This window comes from Rosa rugosa, chromosome 2 (genome assembly GCF_958449725.1).
Source record: "Rosa rugosa chromosome 2, drRosRugo1.1, whole genome shotgun sequence".
Taxonomy (NCBI): domain Eukaryota; kingdom Viridiplantae; phylum Streptophyta; class Magnoliopsida; order Rosales; family Rosaceae; genus Rosa; species Rosa rugosa.
Window position 1 is genome coordinate 53,684,386 of NC_084821.1, and position 16,732 is coordinate 53,701,117.

Below are 16,732 nucleotides of genomic sequence, written 5' to 3' on the forward strand. Positions count from 1 at the left end.
GTTGTTTTTCTGACAAAAATAATAAAGATAAAAGAAAGAAGTGCTTTTGAAGTAAAAAAAAAAGACTAAAATCAATATACATTAAACCACTAGGGATAGTAGGGAGGTAGAAGGGCCTAGTTGGAACCCCCCCAAATCTAGCTTTCGAAAAACCCCATGAGGCCTTGGTGGCCAGCCGGCGGTGAGGTCTTGTGCCTGTACGCGTTCCTGTCCCGTGGCGATGCAGTGGATTAGTCCGGCTATGTTAGGATACCCTGCATGGGTGTGTGTGTTATCTAATCTAACAAAGGCTAACCCCCCAATCAAAAAAAAAAATCAATATGCATTATGCAATAGGTTTAAACTTAATGTGAAATGTTGGTCTTATATATATATATATATATATATATATATATATATATATATATATATGGGTTGGAAACCATATGGAGAACCATCCACAATCCATTTGCATGAGAAACTAGGAATTAAGATTGTCTCTAATGACTCAACAGTGATGAAATGATAAAAATCATAGTTCGTATATATTTCATACAAGATTGAAGTTATGACATAAATTGAAAGAGAGGAAATGCAAGAAACCAAACCGCGCAGTAATGGAGGTCCTCATTGGCTTCCTTCCTGTCACATTAATATTGAATGGAGTTGAAAATAATTGAATGTGTCCCATTTCATCAATATATAATGGGCTCACACACCTTATTCCTTCCTACCTATAAATCAATAATAACCTCCTGAACTTACTATGCTTCTGGGAGTCCTGGTTTTTGACGAATACGAACAAAAAGTAGATTTAAAGGTAAAAAAATTCGGAGTATGTTATACTTATACTACAGTATAGTTTACTATATACATTTGTGATACTAATTTATGTTCCAAAATACTATCATATATATACTTCTTGACGTACATCATTTGTCTTTGTTTCTTGTCTTGTATGATCAAGCATTTTTGTGCAGGAACTCAACATCTTCTCTCATCAAATGTCCTTTGGCGAGTGACAACTGTAGTCGGCGTGGTGGACGTATATTTCTAGCGGCCCAACGATGGTCAGCGGAGATATAGTCGGCTGTTGACGAAACTTTAGTGGCAAGTATGAGATCTAGTCTGTTGTTTCGAGGGATCCTTAGGTCACCGTGGATTGAAGCGAAGAAGGATCACCAGGACAAAAATTGCGTAGAGATTTGACAAAAATACTCTAAATTTTAACAACTTACGACATGGAAGAAAGTGTGAGATGAAATTGAAGTTGAGGAATTAAAGTAATATTTTCAAATGTGAATGATGAAAATATTGATTGAGTGAAAGTTGAGGGACCAACCCGATTATTTTCCTTTTTTTTTTTTTTTATATGTTATATGTAATTATTCAATTTTATTTATATATAGCATGAGTCGGTATGTATCTTATATTTTGTAAGTACCTTTTTATTTGAAAAATCAACTTTATGAGGACAAGAATGAAGGAGTGGATAACGTCAAGTACATTTTTTTTATTATAAAAAAAAAGTTGTCTATAAATATCAACGGCTGAGATCTATTGGATTTCTTAGTTCACTTGCACTTGCACCGCCGGTGCATAGAAAGATAGTTGCTGAGATGGTTGAAGCCCACAATGGTAGAATTGTTGCTATGGTGTTCAAGGCTAACCTAGTATGTATGGGCAGAAGCTATCGATGAGGAGCACCTCTTGGAATTGGTTAGGTTGGCTAATAGAAAGATGCAACGTACTACGAATGTCCCTTGTTTTGAATATAAAAGTACCAAAAATTACCGTTACCTTTTTAAAATGAAGAAACGTGGCAATTTATTACTCGCCAGACGCAAAAGTTTGTTGGTTCGGCAGCCTAACCAAAGATTTGCTCATGGATGAGAAGGGGAGCTGGCACTTGCTTATTTCCATTAAACTTTTGTCCTTATCTATACTATCGATTTCTGTGCATTTTTCGGTTACTAAATCAACGGTTAAATTGTTGAAGCCTCTCGTTCTTTTCCCTCTTTTGTTATTCACCCCCTACATTGTTTACTCCATTTCTACTCTAGTTAGGTACTTCTATGAAACAAAAGGTAATCATTTGCTCTAATTCTTCTTTTAAATTTCAAGTTTTGCTAAAGCATCTTAAATTTCTTGAATTGATAGAACTTTGTTGATTTCGTTTTGTTCGATTTGCAACAACAACAAATAAGAAAATTCATGATTGTGTTTACAGTATCTCTTCAGGTATGAAATTTTCGCTCCGTCACTAGATATGAATCGCAAGACTTCGGTCATTAGTGGTCAAATCTTACTGTTCGTTATAGCTATTCAGGCTTCTTTATTGTATGCTTTTTTTTTTTTTTGAAAATGATTATATGTTTCTTTTAAGAAGAAAGAGTTGAAGTTCTTTTGGTTGGAAAATAACTTAAATAAATTTTATTTCTTTATTTTTTTTTTTTTGGACAATAGATTTTATTTCATTTGTAATAGATGGGTGACAATAGATTTTACAATAGATGGGTAAAGAGAACAGTTTTGATTTGAATCGACTTAATTGCACCAACTTTCTCTGTTTATTACATGTAACATCAATTCGAATCTTTGTATGAAAATGACTAGAACTTTACAAACCACGTTGATCAGTTGTTGCCCCCCAATTTTGTGAACATACAGTATGTGCATTAATTTGCACAATGTAATAATTGCAAAATAATTAAAATTAAAAATCATATCCATGGCATCATTGAGATCTAATAGGTTGAAATCCATATATATGTGTTTGTGTTTTTTTATATTCAAATATTTCTCATATATATATATATATTTTTTTTTTTTTTTTTGAAAAGAAAATCTATATATTTTTGGGTTGAAAGATTGAAAGAAAAAAAAAAGAAAAATAGGAAATTCTATATTCATGTGGCAGTGCTGGACCAAAGAAAGAAGTGAAAAAACAGAAAAAGAAGGCACCGGTAGTTTAGAGGGAAATGGTTCTTTGGTTCTCATTTGACCAACAAGAAACAGCTAAAGCATTTGTAACCATAGATGGAGAAGTCCTTCACTTCATCTCTAGGCTTTTAAAACACACACACACCTACAAACTACAAAAACAAGTCTTTCTCTGAGGGTCACTCATCTCATTCCCTCCAACTGATAAGGAACACAGCATACATCATAACTCTATGTGGGCTTCTTGGATCCACTCAATTTTGCTTCCAACCTGTGCTGCATGTGAAAACAGAAGCTTCCTTCCCAGTGGCCCATTTGATTGTTTTCTCAACTCACAAGTATCTGAATGACTGTTTTTCCTGCTGGTGTTTGGTTTCTGAGCAATTGAGCTGATTTTTGTTTCTGGGTTTTTGGTTTTAGTTTGAGTTTTGGTGATTTGGGTTTGTGGGTATTGCTGAGAATGATGTCAATGACATGCCGTAGTCTTGATTTTGGAAGAACTGTATTGGATTTGGTGGCTTGTGGTTGTTCTTCAAATGCTGTGTTGGACCGCTCTTCAATAAGGAATTACAGAAAGGTAAATACTAAGGGGAGTAGTAGAGGTTATGGAGCTAGGCAGGTAGTTTTTGGTGGGAGGGACCGGACTAGGTGCGGAGTTTCTTCAATGAATGCAGCTGAGACTCTGCTAAATGGTAAGACTTTATTGTTTGCTTTTCGTTTGAAGTTTTAGACTTTTAGTTAATTGACGTTAGAGTCTTGTTTTCTATCAATGGTTGAAATTATAGTTTTGGTTTCTGTTTTTGGACCAATACAGGTGTTCCTGAAGGCCTTCCAAGAGTCTTGGAGTTGAAGGAAGAGAAGAGAAGGCCCATTTCGCTGACGAATTTGTTTGAAGTGGTAGCTGATGACCTCTTGACATTAAATCAAAATCTTCTATCAGTAAGTACTCTTTTTGAAACTCCTGCTGCTGTGTTGTTTTATAGCTATAAAGTGTTTTATGGTCTAGAATGTTGCTGTGCATTTTCACATTTCTATTCATTTCTTGATGTTGGCTAAGCTTAGTTTTGAACAATCCTTTTCGGCTTGATGGTGTTCTAGAAGTTGCTAAATTTGAATCAGTTAGCGACATCCTTTCAAGAACAGAAAGGATTTTTACATTTTCCCCTGAAGCTAAGGAACTAATGTTTGTTTCGCTTCTAAGAAAGCAGTATTCCACTAAGAAACCAGAACAAATGTGTTTATGTGCTTGTCTGTAGTTCTGATCTCTGTGTTAGTTTTGTGGTGATGTGCTTGATTTTGAAGTGGGGAGAGAACTGCTTAAGGCAGAGTGGAAATGTTTGTTTCTGAGTGGAAATGTTTGTTTCTTTCTCTGGGAGGCAGTAAGAAAGAAATGTTTTACAGAAATTCAGGATTCTTATGTGATTAATTAGTTTGATTCTATGATGTTATAACCATTTAACATATGTATTTTGTGGAAAAGAGATGGTTTACATTAGAACTTATGAACTAATTTCCTTATGAGTTTGAGACATTTCAAAGACCAACTTGAGTTGGTTCAGAAATAATATGCATCATTGCACAATTCTGAAAGTGCGTTGATTTTTGTGCTTTGGTGGCATGTGAGTTGTATTGTTTCATCTTTTGAGCCTAATATCTGCCAATGCCTTACTGATAAGTGGAGGTCTCCTTCATATTGGATGCCCTATCTTGCATTTCCCATTTTATTGCTGGGCCTTAGTTGTGAATAGAATCCTTATTCACTTATTCTGTCCATGTCTTCCCATTCTGTGTAGATCTGGCTGTTAACTATTTGACTGATTTATCAGTAATACATGAGCATAGATATCAAATTGAAGAGGTCAGCAGTACCTGATCCCAGCTGTTTGGGTAGGCAACAAAAATTCTTACCCTATTGTTTCTTGTTTTCCTTGTCCCGTTCATCTATTTTCTTTGTATTATCCAAATATCATCATCATCATCATTCTTGCCTTTATCCCACTCTTGTTGTTGCCAAATTAGCTGGTTCAAAAAGAGAAAGTATCATTGGACAGTCTGACTTGATGTTGTTATATTCGTCAGTTTCAGCTAGACTTGTGGAAACACTTTTCCAATCTTGAGGCCTTGATGTATGGTATAATCTCCATATTAGCTATCCTTTCCCACAAATGTCAACTCTTCCTTTTTGTCACTGTTGAACTATGTTCCTCATGTCATACCTTTATAGATTTTGTTGAGGTAGACAGACCATATTTGGGGTTATGGACTTGATCTTTAACGTTGTATAGTTATTTGGTTTCCTAAACATATTTCTCTTTAGCAAGTGATAGAAAATCAATCAGGATGACATTATGTCTCCATTTGTTACCATGCGCCAAATCTCATCTCTGTCTGGTTACTGCTTCTGTATGATTGATAGGGTGCTGATAGTGTATGGAAAGTTAGATTAGCATGCAGGCCAGTGTGAGGGGTAGTTTAATTCCTGCTATATTTATATTATCGGGCCTTTAAATTTGTTACTTTATGTCTGAACAGACTTCTACAGAGCAGCACAATTTCTGATAACTTGCTGTTTTAGATTGTTGGTGCAGAAAACCCGGTCTTAATGTCCGCAGCTGAGCAGATATTTGGCGCTGGTGGGAAGCGGATGAGACCAGCTTTGGTGTTTCTAGTCTCAAGAGCAACAGCAGAAATAGTTGGGTTGGAGTGAGTGTTCTCCAACTTCTTGAAGCACTGTATTTTATGATGTTTCAGGGGCTTATGATCTTCTTTCTGAACTGTGCAGGGAACTTACAAAAGAACATCGACGATTGGCAGAGATTATTGAAATGATCCATACAGCAAGCTTGATACATGATGATGTATTGGATGAAAGTGACATGCGAAGAGGTAAGTTTCAATGGATTTCACACATACTATGTTAGATTTGTTTGTTCTGTTTTAGCCCTTAGAACAGATTCCAATGAATTTGATACTTAATTGCAGGGAAGGAAACTGTTCATCAAATGTTTGGTACAAGAGTGGCTGTGCTAGCTGGGGACTTCATGTTTGCACAGTCATCATGGTATCTTGCAAATCTTGAAAATCTTCAGGTCATTAAGCTCATTAGCCAGGTAAAGCCATATGATATTCCTACTCTAAACGGCTTTAATCCCAATCTTCTTTCAATTGTTAGGCTCTATGTGTTAGAAGAGAGTGGAAAACATAAATAGACTGCATTTGATATGACTAGGTGCAAAAACTTTGAAATGGATTTCAAAAATCTATGTGCAAAGAGTCATTTAGGTTTTCTATTTTTCATTTTTTTTTTTAATACTTATCCTAGCTCCCATCTTCAGATACGTGGATTGTTATAGACTAAACAAGAAATTTGACCTTATAATGTTAACTACAGCCAAACTTCCAAAGCTTTGGACTCAATCCATTCAAAATGGACCCTTATAGTTGTTTGTATTTTCATAACAGATCTAAATTTACAAATCAAAGAACCAAAACTGAGAAAGAGATTGCAGTCTGTTACGTAATTGTAAGTACCTTTAGCTTATGCAAGTGTGTTGGTGCATATGGCAGGTTATCAAAGATTTTGCAAGTGGTGAAATAAAGCAGGCATCTAGCTTGTTTGACTGTGATGTCAAACTCGACGAGTACTTAATCAAGAGCTACTACAAAACAGCCTCTTTAATTGCTGCCAGTACCAAAGGAGCTGCTATTTTTAGTGGGGTTGACAACAATGTAGCTGAGAAAATGTATGACTATGGCAAGAATCTTGGTCTGTCTTTCCAAGTTGTTGATGACATATTGGATTTTACACAGTCGGCAGAGCAGCTGGGGAAGCCTGCTGGAACTGATCTGGCCAAAGGAAACCTTACTGCCCCGGTTATTTTTGCTCTGGAGAAAGAGCCAAAACTTAGAGATATGATTGAATCAGAATTCAGTGAAACTGGTTCACTTGACGAAGCCATTGATTTGGTTAAGAGTTGTGGCGGCATTGAACAAGCACAAGAATTAGCCAGAGAAAAAGCTCAGCTTGCAATCCAAAATCTCGAGTGCCTTCCTCGGACTGCATTTCGATTAGCTCTAGAGGATATGGTGATGTTTAATCTTGAACGGATTGATTAGTGGGGATAGTTTTTTTTTTTTTTGGAAAGCCTTTATGAAACAAAAATTCCTTAGGTAGAAGGAGAAAGGCCGAAAATTGAAGCTTCTACCGGTAAAAGCATTTTCTGTACATCTACAATTGCTTCTGCCAATGACAGGCTGCTCGCGAGTGCTTGCAAATTGGGTAGAGACATTCATATGCTCCAGCTTCAGCTCATTATACTGTTAATTGTTTTGTCACAACTTGGCAATGAAATTATCATTTATACTTCTTGTACAATAAAATTCTGAGTCATTGCTCATCATTCATCAATAATAGTATTCACCAATAGTATAGTTTTTAACCATCTCAGCAGTATTTTTCTTTTATATTTGGTATTTACATATTATTCATGTTTGTAATTTGTAAATCAGCCACTGGTACACATTTCACGCATATCATTCAAGCAAGACTCACATACAAATGAAACACCTCTTTTCTTTGATCAAACGGAGTGAGAATTTGAACTTGGGAAAACATCATATTTTGCGTCGAGCACTCATGAATAAAAAGTTCATATTACCACAGATTCACCGAAAGTTCTCTAGTTGTTGTAAAACATAAAGTAAGAGAGTTTGGGGAAGAGAGAAATGACGCAGAGAATGAAATGTGTATATTCATCTCACCATGAGGAAGTTTATATAAGATTACATGGTGCACATAAAAAGTAACGCTTAATTACAATTCAATCACTTCAACAATTACAAGTCTATCAATCACTAATCATTAGTGATTGACAATGATCACTCAATATCTATTTACATGATTATCCACAATTATTTACGACACTAGTTCATAAGTTAAAATAGAACCGGTTTGTATCCCGAAAGTTCTCTAGTGCTTCATACTAATGATTGAAACTCTAAAACTCTCAACCCGTTAGATCAGTTCATCACTTGTGCTCTGCTGAACTGTACTTGTATGTCCTCACGGTGAGTCACCAAAAGTACTTTTCATGTAGAAAGTACATTAGAAAAGCGCTTCCATAGAAACACCCCTGAAACGGGTCATGGATATATCCGGCCCGGCCCGGCCCGACCCTCTCAAACCTTGTGTCTTCTTCCTCTCAAATCAAATCTTTTCGCTCCTGTATTCTCTGGCAAGCAAAAAGTTGCAGTTGAGTACAAATTGTTCCCCAAATTCTTCGGTAAAGAATAAAGATTGAACCTTTGCATTGCAGATGAGACTCCTCAGTCACCTGAAACAATGGCGAGCCGTCGCAACCGAAGCCAAGCATGTCTCCTTCGCCGTCGCAAAGTTCATCGGTCTCATCCACCTCACCGAGTCCTACCTCTGCTCCTCTACCCTCGTCCGTAACCCTACCATTCCCTTATCTCCTCCCTTATTGATCCAAAGGCTCTAACTTTTTTTAGTTCCGGTGGTTGCAGTTGCACGGTCCGAGTATGCTCCCTACATTCAATTCCAGCGGCGATGTGGTGCTCGCCGAGCACCTATCCCATCGATTAGGGAAGGTGGTCCCCGGTGACGTCGTCATAGTTCGGTCTCCCGACGACCCGAAAAAGATGGTGGCCAAGCGGGTCCTCGGTTTGGAGGGTGATAAGGTCACTTTTTTCGACCCCCATCGGATTCGCAAGCACAATACGACTGTGGTGTGTCAAATTTGTGATCTTTGTTTCGGTTTTCGTCTCGAAATTTTATGCATTGCAAGTTGTTGTTTTGTGTGTGAGGGTGGTTTTTATGAGTGCAAAAGATGGTGCATTCGATTTTCACATGACTAAATCGTTTTAGGGGTATGAGTTTGTTAGTGCTTAATACATGGGATGTTTGAGCTTTGAATTCCTAACATGGGATATTTTGCTCTAGTGATAAACAATTTAAAAATTCTACTAGTTACTGTCTCTGTATCTAAACATGTTGGTAGAATAGATGAACAAGAAGTCCACATAAGCAAAAAGAGCAGCACTGGTGTATCAAACTCTTAGGTTACATCAACTCAAAACTGCCCCTAGTCAAGATGAATTGCATCAAGGGACTTATCCCTAAAATACTTGCACAAAGATGCCCAGGGGATGTTAATTTTGAGAATCTGCTTTGGTGCCTACAAACTTCTCTTTTATTTGGTGTGAACAAATATTATTCTATTAAATGCTATACTGGATTCACCATTGAGAGCATTAACCCCAAAAGGTCGAATGCCGTGCTGTGTAACAGCGGCAGTCAAACCGTAACTTATATTGGAGGTTGCTGACATACAAGTAATGTGAGAGTTTGGTTGGTGAAATATGTTAGTTTCTGGTTTATATATGGTATTTATTTAGTTGTTTACTTTTCCTTTTTGAAATTGTGATACTGTATTGTTGATAATGTGATTAATTATTTTCTGTATCTTTTCGGGCTTCCACGTATAGGTTCCGAAGGGGCATGTTTGGATTCAGGGAGATAACACTTATTCGTCCTTTGATTCACGGTCATATGGACCTGTGCCATATGGTCTTATTCAAGGCAGAGTGTTTTTCAGGGTAATGCCTTTTTTCCCTTCCTAAAATGTAGTGATGTTTATGAAAAAGTTATATATTCCATCATTTGTAATTTTGGTTGGAATTCAGTCCCTGACAATGATAAGGATGTAGTTTGTGTGGTGAGATATATGACTTACTGTAATATCTTTATTCGGGATATTCTTACCTTTTCGAGGTTGATAGGATGTGTGAGATATTTATGCCCCTGGTCTATTTTGTATGTTGTCTCTGAGCAATTTCTTTAAATCTTGTTATGCCTACTTTGTTAGTTTTACTATTGTCATTCATTCATAAGGTAGAGTACTAACAATAAATTGAATTGACAATTGTTATGTAGTGTGACTAAGATACTGGTTGTTGTTGCTAAATAGTCATGTTCTGTTCATGATTAATAGGCTAGAAGACTTGTACTGGTTTTCTGATTGTCTTATTAAAGATGTCCACTGCTTTGAAAAATACTTCTTATAAATTGGTTATGTTGTGTAGTGAGGCTAGCTTCTAGTGTTTCCTGGTTGGTAATGTTTGTGTTTTATTATTTTCTTTGGCATGGATTCCTAATCGACTCCTTGTTTTGCTCTGTCATTTATTCTTTTGAAAAGTGGTTATTGAATATATAATTCACTACGCTTTTTGTATATACTTTGCACAATAAGTAATGTTTATGGCCTCTCTTTATGCCTTTAGGAAGACCTGATATTTTCTTTTTTTCATGTTATTATTAGGTATGGCCACCTGATGGCTTTGGATTAGTGGATGATTAAGCATAAAGAAGATTATATTGTTAAAGGTAAATCTCTAATTGAATTCTGTTCGCATTTTGAATTTTGTTTTCTATCCCTTCAATGCTTTTGTGTTATAGAATTGCTGCATTTACGGTGTGGGATTACTCTATGATGACAACATGATACTTGCAGATCATGTTATTTTTGGTTGCTTGCTTCTGATATATTTATGATACTTGAAGATTTTGTTTGTTAGAAACTTCAGGCTAAAATTTTGGATAGCTTAGGCAGAGCATTGCAATTTTTTTGCACTACAAAGAACATTTAGTTTTTGTTGCCCATGGAAGTTGCATTCTTTTTCTGTTCACGCTCGTTCGAGCATATCTCCAACAAGTTGGATGAATGGACTGATTAGACTCTGAAACTTTCCAGCTGTTGGGGACTTTAAAGAATTTCTCCCACCTCATTTGAAATTAATGAATTCTCATTTACATGATATTTGAGATATTCTCTATCTGCCTCTGTTAATTTTAGAAGCATTGTAAAGCATGAAAGACAACCTTTTACTTTGTTTTTCTATGTTGGTAGTTCTGACGATCTTTGCTTTTGAACTCTTTCTTTATACAATAGCAATTATTGCTTTTTCAGATTTCCATGACAATAGTATTGGTGTGCTTTTGCGTGATCCGGTAGCCATATTTCAAACATTTTCCACTTTCTGATGAGAAAAACTGGATTAAAAATTCCTTAAGATTCTTTTACTTATAGTTTTAGGTTTGTTTTTTATTTCAAGAATGTGGGCGGGCTCACTTTCTTAATATGATGCTTCCTGTTTATACAAATGATTCTATTCTTGTTTAGGGTCTTTATTTTGTGAATCTCTTTCTTATCTTTTGTTTTCAGAAATTCTTAGTGGTGTATTAGATGATTGACACAAGATTTCAGAGGCTCTAAAGTGTACATGGCATTTTGTAATGCTTTTCGAGACCGATCAGAAAATTTTATTGCTTAAAAAAAAAAAAAAAAACACCACAAGCGGAAGTGGCCAGATTTAAGTCTCATACATAATGGCTGTTGACATAGCCAATGATAATATTAATAAAAGTGGATGGTTGGGCTCTACCACATGCCACACAACCTCTGTGGCTCATTTTTAAGTGTAATTGGTTATGAGTCTAAAATTAGTCTTTGAAATTGATTGTTGGTTGGAATCACCATACATTTAATTGGAAACCTGTTGAGTACTGCTGCCATGGCAAAAAATTCCATTTATTTGGCATGAAATAATGCGATATGTTCCTTTCCAAATGTTTGCACATATACTGCTTTCTGCAGAAGTTGATAAATTTATAACTGTTGACAAATGATTCAATAGAACAAAAGTAATAAGCGAAAGATATTCTTGGTTTCATTGCCAATAGATTGTTATAATCTTTTCATGTGGTGTCCCCATAACCAAGTATAATGATTGCATATATAGTTCTTGTTGTGTATCTCCAGAATACTACTAAATGTCTAAAGTGCAACTGGTTTCCAAGTTCTTACTCAAATGGTACATTACACATTATAGAACACCTTCAATTATACGAGTTTTTACAGTGTGTTACATCCCCTTAAAATCTATATTTTATGATATTGAGCTTCAAGTGCGAGCGAACTGAAAGGAGCTTAAAAGAAAAGAACTGCAGAATCATTCTGATATTTATTGTTTGCTTCCCTGATTGTGAACTGTTGACAATTGCAGGTTCTGTACTGTTCAAATTGAAAGACTGCTACTTCGTTATCTTTGTTGCTTATGAAACTGCAGAAGATCACTCGGGTTTGAATTCATGTACATTGTCATTCTTTATCATGATGAACAAAAGCCATTGCCAATACAAAATGGTCCAGCTGGTACAGTAAAGTCTCCTATCTCACCTCCTCATTAACCTCTATAACTCTGAATACCTGGCGACTACAACCCAAGAACCTCATGTAGAATCATTGTCACCTGCAACAAAGAAAATTTGAATATGTACATTTTTGAGTTCTATTCTTTGTCTGTCCCTAATGTTTTGCATAGCGTCTATAGTGCGCATTCTTTGCCTGCGGACAGGATACTTGATTAGATTGACCCAAGTACGAGAAAGTGCTTGAAGTTTTGAACTATTTGATTGATAAACATAAATTAGTGAGAACTTTCAATTTTCAACAGTGGTGTGAATAATTTTTGTCTACAGTCCTGTTCCTACTCAATACGTTCTGTGCTCGGTTGCCCCATCCACCTCAGAATTAGTATTTGTGGTCGCCGATCCATGGATTTAGTGCAATGAGCTAAGACTTCAAAAATGAAATGTACTATGAATTCCTTGATGACGGAATAAACACCATTAAAGTGATCAGAGCGTGTTTTATAAAGTTTTGATTAAAATATAAAAATGAAAAAGAAAAAGATTCTTTCTTTCAAATATTGGCCGTCTGGGAAGGGACGAGGATAATAGGTTAGTGTAACTTTCCGGGAAGCTGGAATCTATTAAAATATGTGATAAGAAAGGGTCAAATATTTCAGACACTATGCCGAAGCTTTTAGACTTCTAGTTGAATATAGTGACTTAGTGAGTAGCTGACAATAAAGCGTGTCATATAATAGATTCCATCTTCCCGGAAAGTTACACTAACCTATTTCTTCTTCACTTCCACATTGCAGGAAACTGCTTATCAAGCTGAAAGCACAAGGCTAACTCACCAAAAACAATATGGCTCCTTTCACCAATACTGGAACTCGTTCATGGACATATGATGTCTTTCTGAGTTTCAGAGGAGAGGACACACGTACAAATTTTACTGACCATTTGTACCATGCTTTGCTCAGGAAGGGAATCAACACCTTTATCGATGATCAACTTATAAGAGGAGGAGAAATATCACCGGCGCTGGTCAAAGCAATCGAAGAGTCGAGGATTTCTATCATTGTATTCTCTGAAAACTATGCATCCTCAAGGTGGTGCTTGGATGAACTCGTCAAGATCCTTCAATGTAAAGAATTGAACCATCAAATGGTTTGGCCAGTTTTCTACAAGGTGGATCCGTCACATGTACGCAAACAAACAGGTACCTTTGGTGCTTCATTTGCTGAATGTATTCGCAAATTCAGGGATAACATGGAAAGGGTGCCCAAATGGAGAGAAGCTCTTACGGAAGCAGCAAATTTGTCCGGATGGCATTTCAAAGAAGGAGAGTATGTTCCTAACACTCTGATGCATTACTTTTGGGCTTTATTTTATATTAAAATGTTACATTTCTCCTTTGAATTTTTCGAGCTTTTATTGTTCTTTTCCAAACAAAACAAAGTACTGTAGATAAAGAAGAAAATGGTAGTATAAGATTCAATAGCATATAAAAAATAATATAGAACTATTTGGGAGTGAAATTTAACATATGCTTTTACTGGTAGGTACGAATATAATTTCATCAGCAAAATCGTTGAGAGTATCTCGGTCCATGTGCTAAGCTGCACATATCTGCATGTGGCCAAGTACCCTACAGGATTACAGTCATCTGTACGAGATGTGAATGCGATATTGGATGTTGGGGGAAATCCTTGTTGCATGGTAGGGATATGGGGCACACCTGGAATAGGCAAGACAACGGTTGCTAAAGCTGTTTATAATTCCATTGCTCATAAGTTTGAAAGTAGTTGTTTTGTGGAGAATGTTAGAGAAAATTCAATGTCACATGGAGGACTACTACAACTACAAGAGAGAATTCTTCGAGAGACTCTTGGAGGCAATGACTTGAATGTGATCAGCGTCGATAGAGGAATCAGTGTTATAAAGCAACTTCTGAGCTTGAAAAAGGTTCTCTTAATTCTTGATGATGTGAATCATTTAGATCAGTTAAACAAGTTAGCTGGAGATGAAAGTTGGTTTGGTCAGGGCAGTAGAGTTATCATAACAACTAGAGATAGGGGATTGCTAACTAGGCATGGAATAGACTTGATATACAAGGTCAGAAAATTGGATTACCAACAAGCTCTTGAGCTGTTCAGTTTGAATGCCTTTGGAATGAATGCACCCCCAGATGGTTATTTGGAACTTGCAGAACGTGCAATTGCCTATGCTCAACATCTTCCGTTAGGTCTGACACTTTTAGGATCTCATCTCCGTAACCAAAGCATGGAACATTGGCAAGCTAAATTAGATTGTCAGGAAGGAGATCCTTATGAGTCTATCCAAAGTATACTCAGAATAAGTTATGCTGCATTGGCATATCGTGTGCAACAAGTTTTCCTTGATATTGCTTGTTTCTTCAAGGGTCAAAATAAGGACTATGTGATGCAGATACTACAATGTAAAACCCTCAAGAACGCTGAGGATTGTATTCAAGAACTCGTGCAGAAAGCCATTATATCTATTGAAGACAATAGGATTTTGATGCATGACTTGCTAGAGCAAATGGGAAAGGATATAGTTCATGAAGAATCTCCCACAGAGCCTGGTGAACGTAGCAGACTGTGGTTTCATGAAGATGTGTCCCATGTTCTAAGCGAAAATACAGTAAGTAGAACAAACAGAACTATAGTCCTTGCAATTTGATTTGATAAATGAAGTGGTTTGTTAATCCTAATTCTTTTTCACACTACAGGGAACAAATAAAATTAAAGGCATCATGATAAAGTTGCCTAAACCAGACGAGTTACACTTGAATGCAAATAGTTTCTCAGGCATGACAAACCTCTGCTTTTTTATAAACCGTAATGCAAGCCTTTATGGGGAAGTCAGTTTTCTCCCAAACAAGTTGAGGTTGATTGATTGGGGTAACTGTGAGTTGCAATCTATGCCATCCAAACTTCAGTTAAATGAACTTGTTGTGTTCAATATGCCTCACAGTCGCATCAGACAACTCGGGAGCGGATTTAAGGTATATCAATTATTTCCATGTGTTGGGATAGAGTTTTTCTTTAGAAAAGATCTTGTTTTAAATTAATTGTTATCAAGTTTAACATTTGATCCTTGATTCTTGTTTCTTTCTTTGGTTTCTCAGAACTTGTCAAAGCTGACATCTCTTTGGTTGTCAATTCCTTACAAAAATACCTGACTTATCAGGAAGCCCAAACTTAAAGCACTTGGATCTTTTTGGTTGCACAAGTTTAGTTGAGGTTGATGCTTCTGTTGGATTCCTTCCTAAACTTGTTAGTTTGGATCTTGAGCGGTGCTCCAACCTTGAGATATTTCCAACAAGAATTAGCTTGAAATCGCTGAGAAGATTTTGTCTTAAAGGTTGCGGAAGACTTCAGACTTTCCCAGAAATTGGGGACAAGATGGAATTCATCACAGAATTGGAATTGGAAGGCAGTGGCATAAGTGAATTGCCACCATCAATTTCATATCTTACTGGGCTTGAAGCATTAGATACAACTTATTGTAACAATATGTCAATAAGAAGTATCAGTACTTCCCAAGCCAACTCAAATATCTCACAAGACAACTGTAGCTCATTACTTCCGAATCTACATTCTTTGCTGATGATAGGATGTAAATTATCAAAAAGTGATTTCCTCGTGGCTCTTGATTGCTCTTCGACATTAAGAGTTCTTCGTCTATCAGGAAACAACTTTGTTAGTCTACCTGCGTACATTATCAATTTTGTTAACTTGGAGATCCTTACCTTGGATCGTTGCACCAAGCTTCGAGAAATTCCAGAACTTCCACCAAAAGTAAGAGAAGTAAGGGCTGGAAACTGCAAAGCATTGGAAATATTTCCAATACTGTCAAGTGTATTTGGACATGAGAGCGAGTCACAAGGGCTTGAGCAACTGTTCTTGATTAATTGCGACAAACTATGTGCATATAATGGTTATGACTTGGCAAGGATCGAATTTGTTTTACTGAATCAGGTTTTTCTCTGTTCTCTTATTTTCGCTCTCTGTATGTTGTTACGATCATGACTGCTGTAACTATTGCAGGTATCTTCCAGCACTCTTATCCTTTTGAGATTATACTTCCAGGCAGTGAAGTTCCAATGTGGTTCAACTATCGTTGTGAGGAGGGTCAAGATCGGCTGTTATTGCCAGGAATCCTCAACTCTACAGTTATCTGTGAAGCCTCTATTAAAATACCTCGATATGTAGAATGGGAGAAGTCAGGATTGGCTGTGTGTGTTGTTTTTGAAGAGTGTCGGAGTAGTTTCACTATTTATGCCAAAATTCGTATCAACGGAGTAGACAGACATATGTACATTTGCACTTCCTGTCGGCCGGAGTCAACCCATGTTTGGTTGAAGTACATCCCATTGGCGGGTACATACAAGCCACATGCAGATGGAGAGAGTTTGTTGCAGTATGATACGTGCGAGGTTGGAATTTTCTGTTATAGCGATGACTCTTATGGGTCACTGTTTCTGTCAGTTAGAAGCTGTGGAGTCCACCTAGTATGCCACCAAATTAGGGACGTCCTGGCAACAAATGATATCGATGATGATGGTGATACAGAGAC

General features: G+C 36.7%; 2 protein-coding genes and 1 pseudogene across 3 annotated transcripts; all 3 read left to right on the forward strand.

Annotated features, from left to right (window-relative positions):
• Positions 1-3,068: 3,068 nt before the first annotated feature.
• On the forward strand, positions 3,069-7,364 carry LOC133728364 (solanesyl diphosphate synthase 2, chloroplastic-like). The gene is made up of 6 exons (XM_062155777.1): positions 3,069-3,614; positions 3,737-3,861; positions 5,498-5,625; positions 5,705-5,808; positions 5,905-6,032; positions 6,490-7,364. The coding sequence occupies exons 1-6, from the start codon at positions 3,383-3,385 to the stop codon at positions 7,036-7,038; spliced, it is 1,266 nt and encodes a 421-aa protein (XP_062011761.1). The 5' UTR covers positions 3,069-3,382; the 3' UTR covers positions 7,039-7,364.
• Positions 7,365-8,022: 658 nt separating this feature from the next.
• Positions 8,023-12,450, forward strand: LOC133728365 (mitochondrial ATP-independent inner membrane protease subunit 1a). Of its 2 annotated transcripts, none has more exons than XM_062155779.1 (5): positions 8,023-8,366; positions 8,446-8,667; positions 9,427-9,537; positions 10,260-10,324; positions 11,163-11,239. In XM_062155779.1, exons 1-4 carry the CDS (start codon positions 8,238-8,240, stop codon positions 10,296-10,298), a joined length of 501 nt encoding a protein of 166 aa, XP_062011763.1. In that variant the 5' UTR covers positions 8,023-8,237; the 3' UTR covers positions 10,299-10,324; positions 11,163-11,239. The 2 variants fall into 2 exon arrangements, with proteins under 2 accessions (XP_062011763.1, XP_062011762.1); XM_062155778.1 differs by lacking the exon at positions 11,163-11,239 and adding an exon at positions 12,004-12,450 and having other exon boundaries at positions 8,027-8,366.
• LOC133731010 (disease resistance protein RPV1-like) lies at positions 12,016-16,185 on the forward strand (annotated as a pseudogene).
• Positions 16,186-16,732: the final 547 nt, after the last annotated feature.

What these genes read in the sequence shown, in the direction of transcription:
- LOC133728364 (XM_062155777.1), top strand. Translation starts at nt 3,383, where the DNA reads ATGATGTCAATGACATGCCGTAGTCTTGATTTTGGAAGAACTGTATTG. An exon ending in TAAATCAAAATCTTCTATCA is followed by an intron (nt 3,862 to 5,497) that starts GTAAGTACTCTT and finishes TTGCTGTTTTAG; the next exon opens with ATTGTTGGTGCAGAAAACCC. An exon ending in TCATTAAGCTCATTAGCCAG is followed by an intron (nt 6,033 to 6,489) that starts GTAAAGCCATAT and finishes TGCATATGGCAG; the next exon opens with GTTATCAAAGATTTTGCAAG.
- LOC133728365 (XM_062155779.1), top strand. Translation starts at nt 8,238, where the DNA reads ATGAGACTCCTCAGTCACCTGAAACAATGGCGAGCCGTCGCAACCGAA. An exon ending in ACCTCTGCTCCTCTACCCTC is followed by an intron (nt 8,367 to 8,445) that starts GTCCGTAACCCT and finishes CGGTGGTTGCAG; the next exon opens with TTGCACGGTCCGAGTATGCT. An exon ending in AAGGCAGAGTGTTTTTCAGG is followed by an intron (nt 9,538 to 10,259) that starts GTAATGCCTTTT and finishes TGTTATTATTAG; the next exon opens with GTATGGCCACCTGATGGCTT.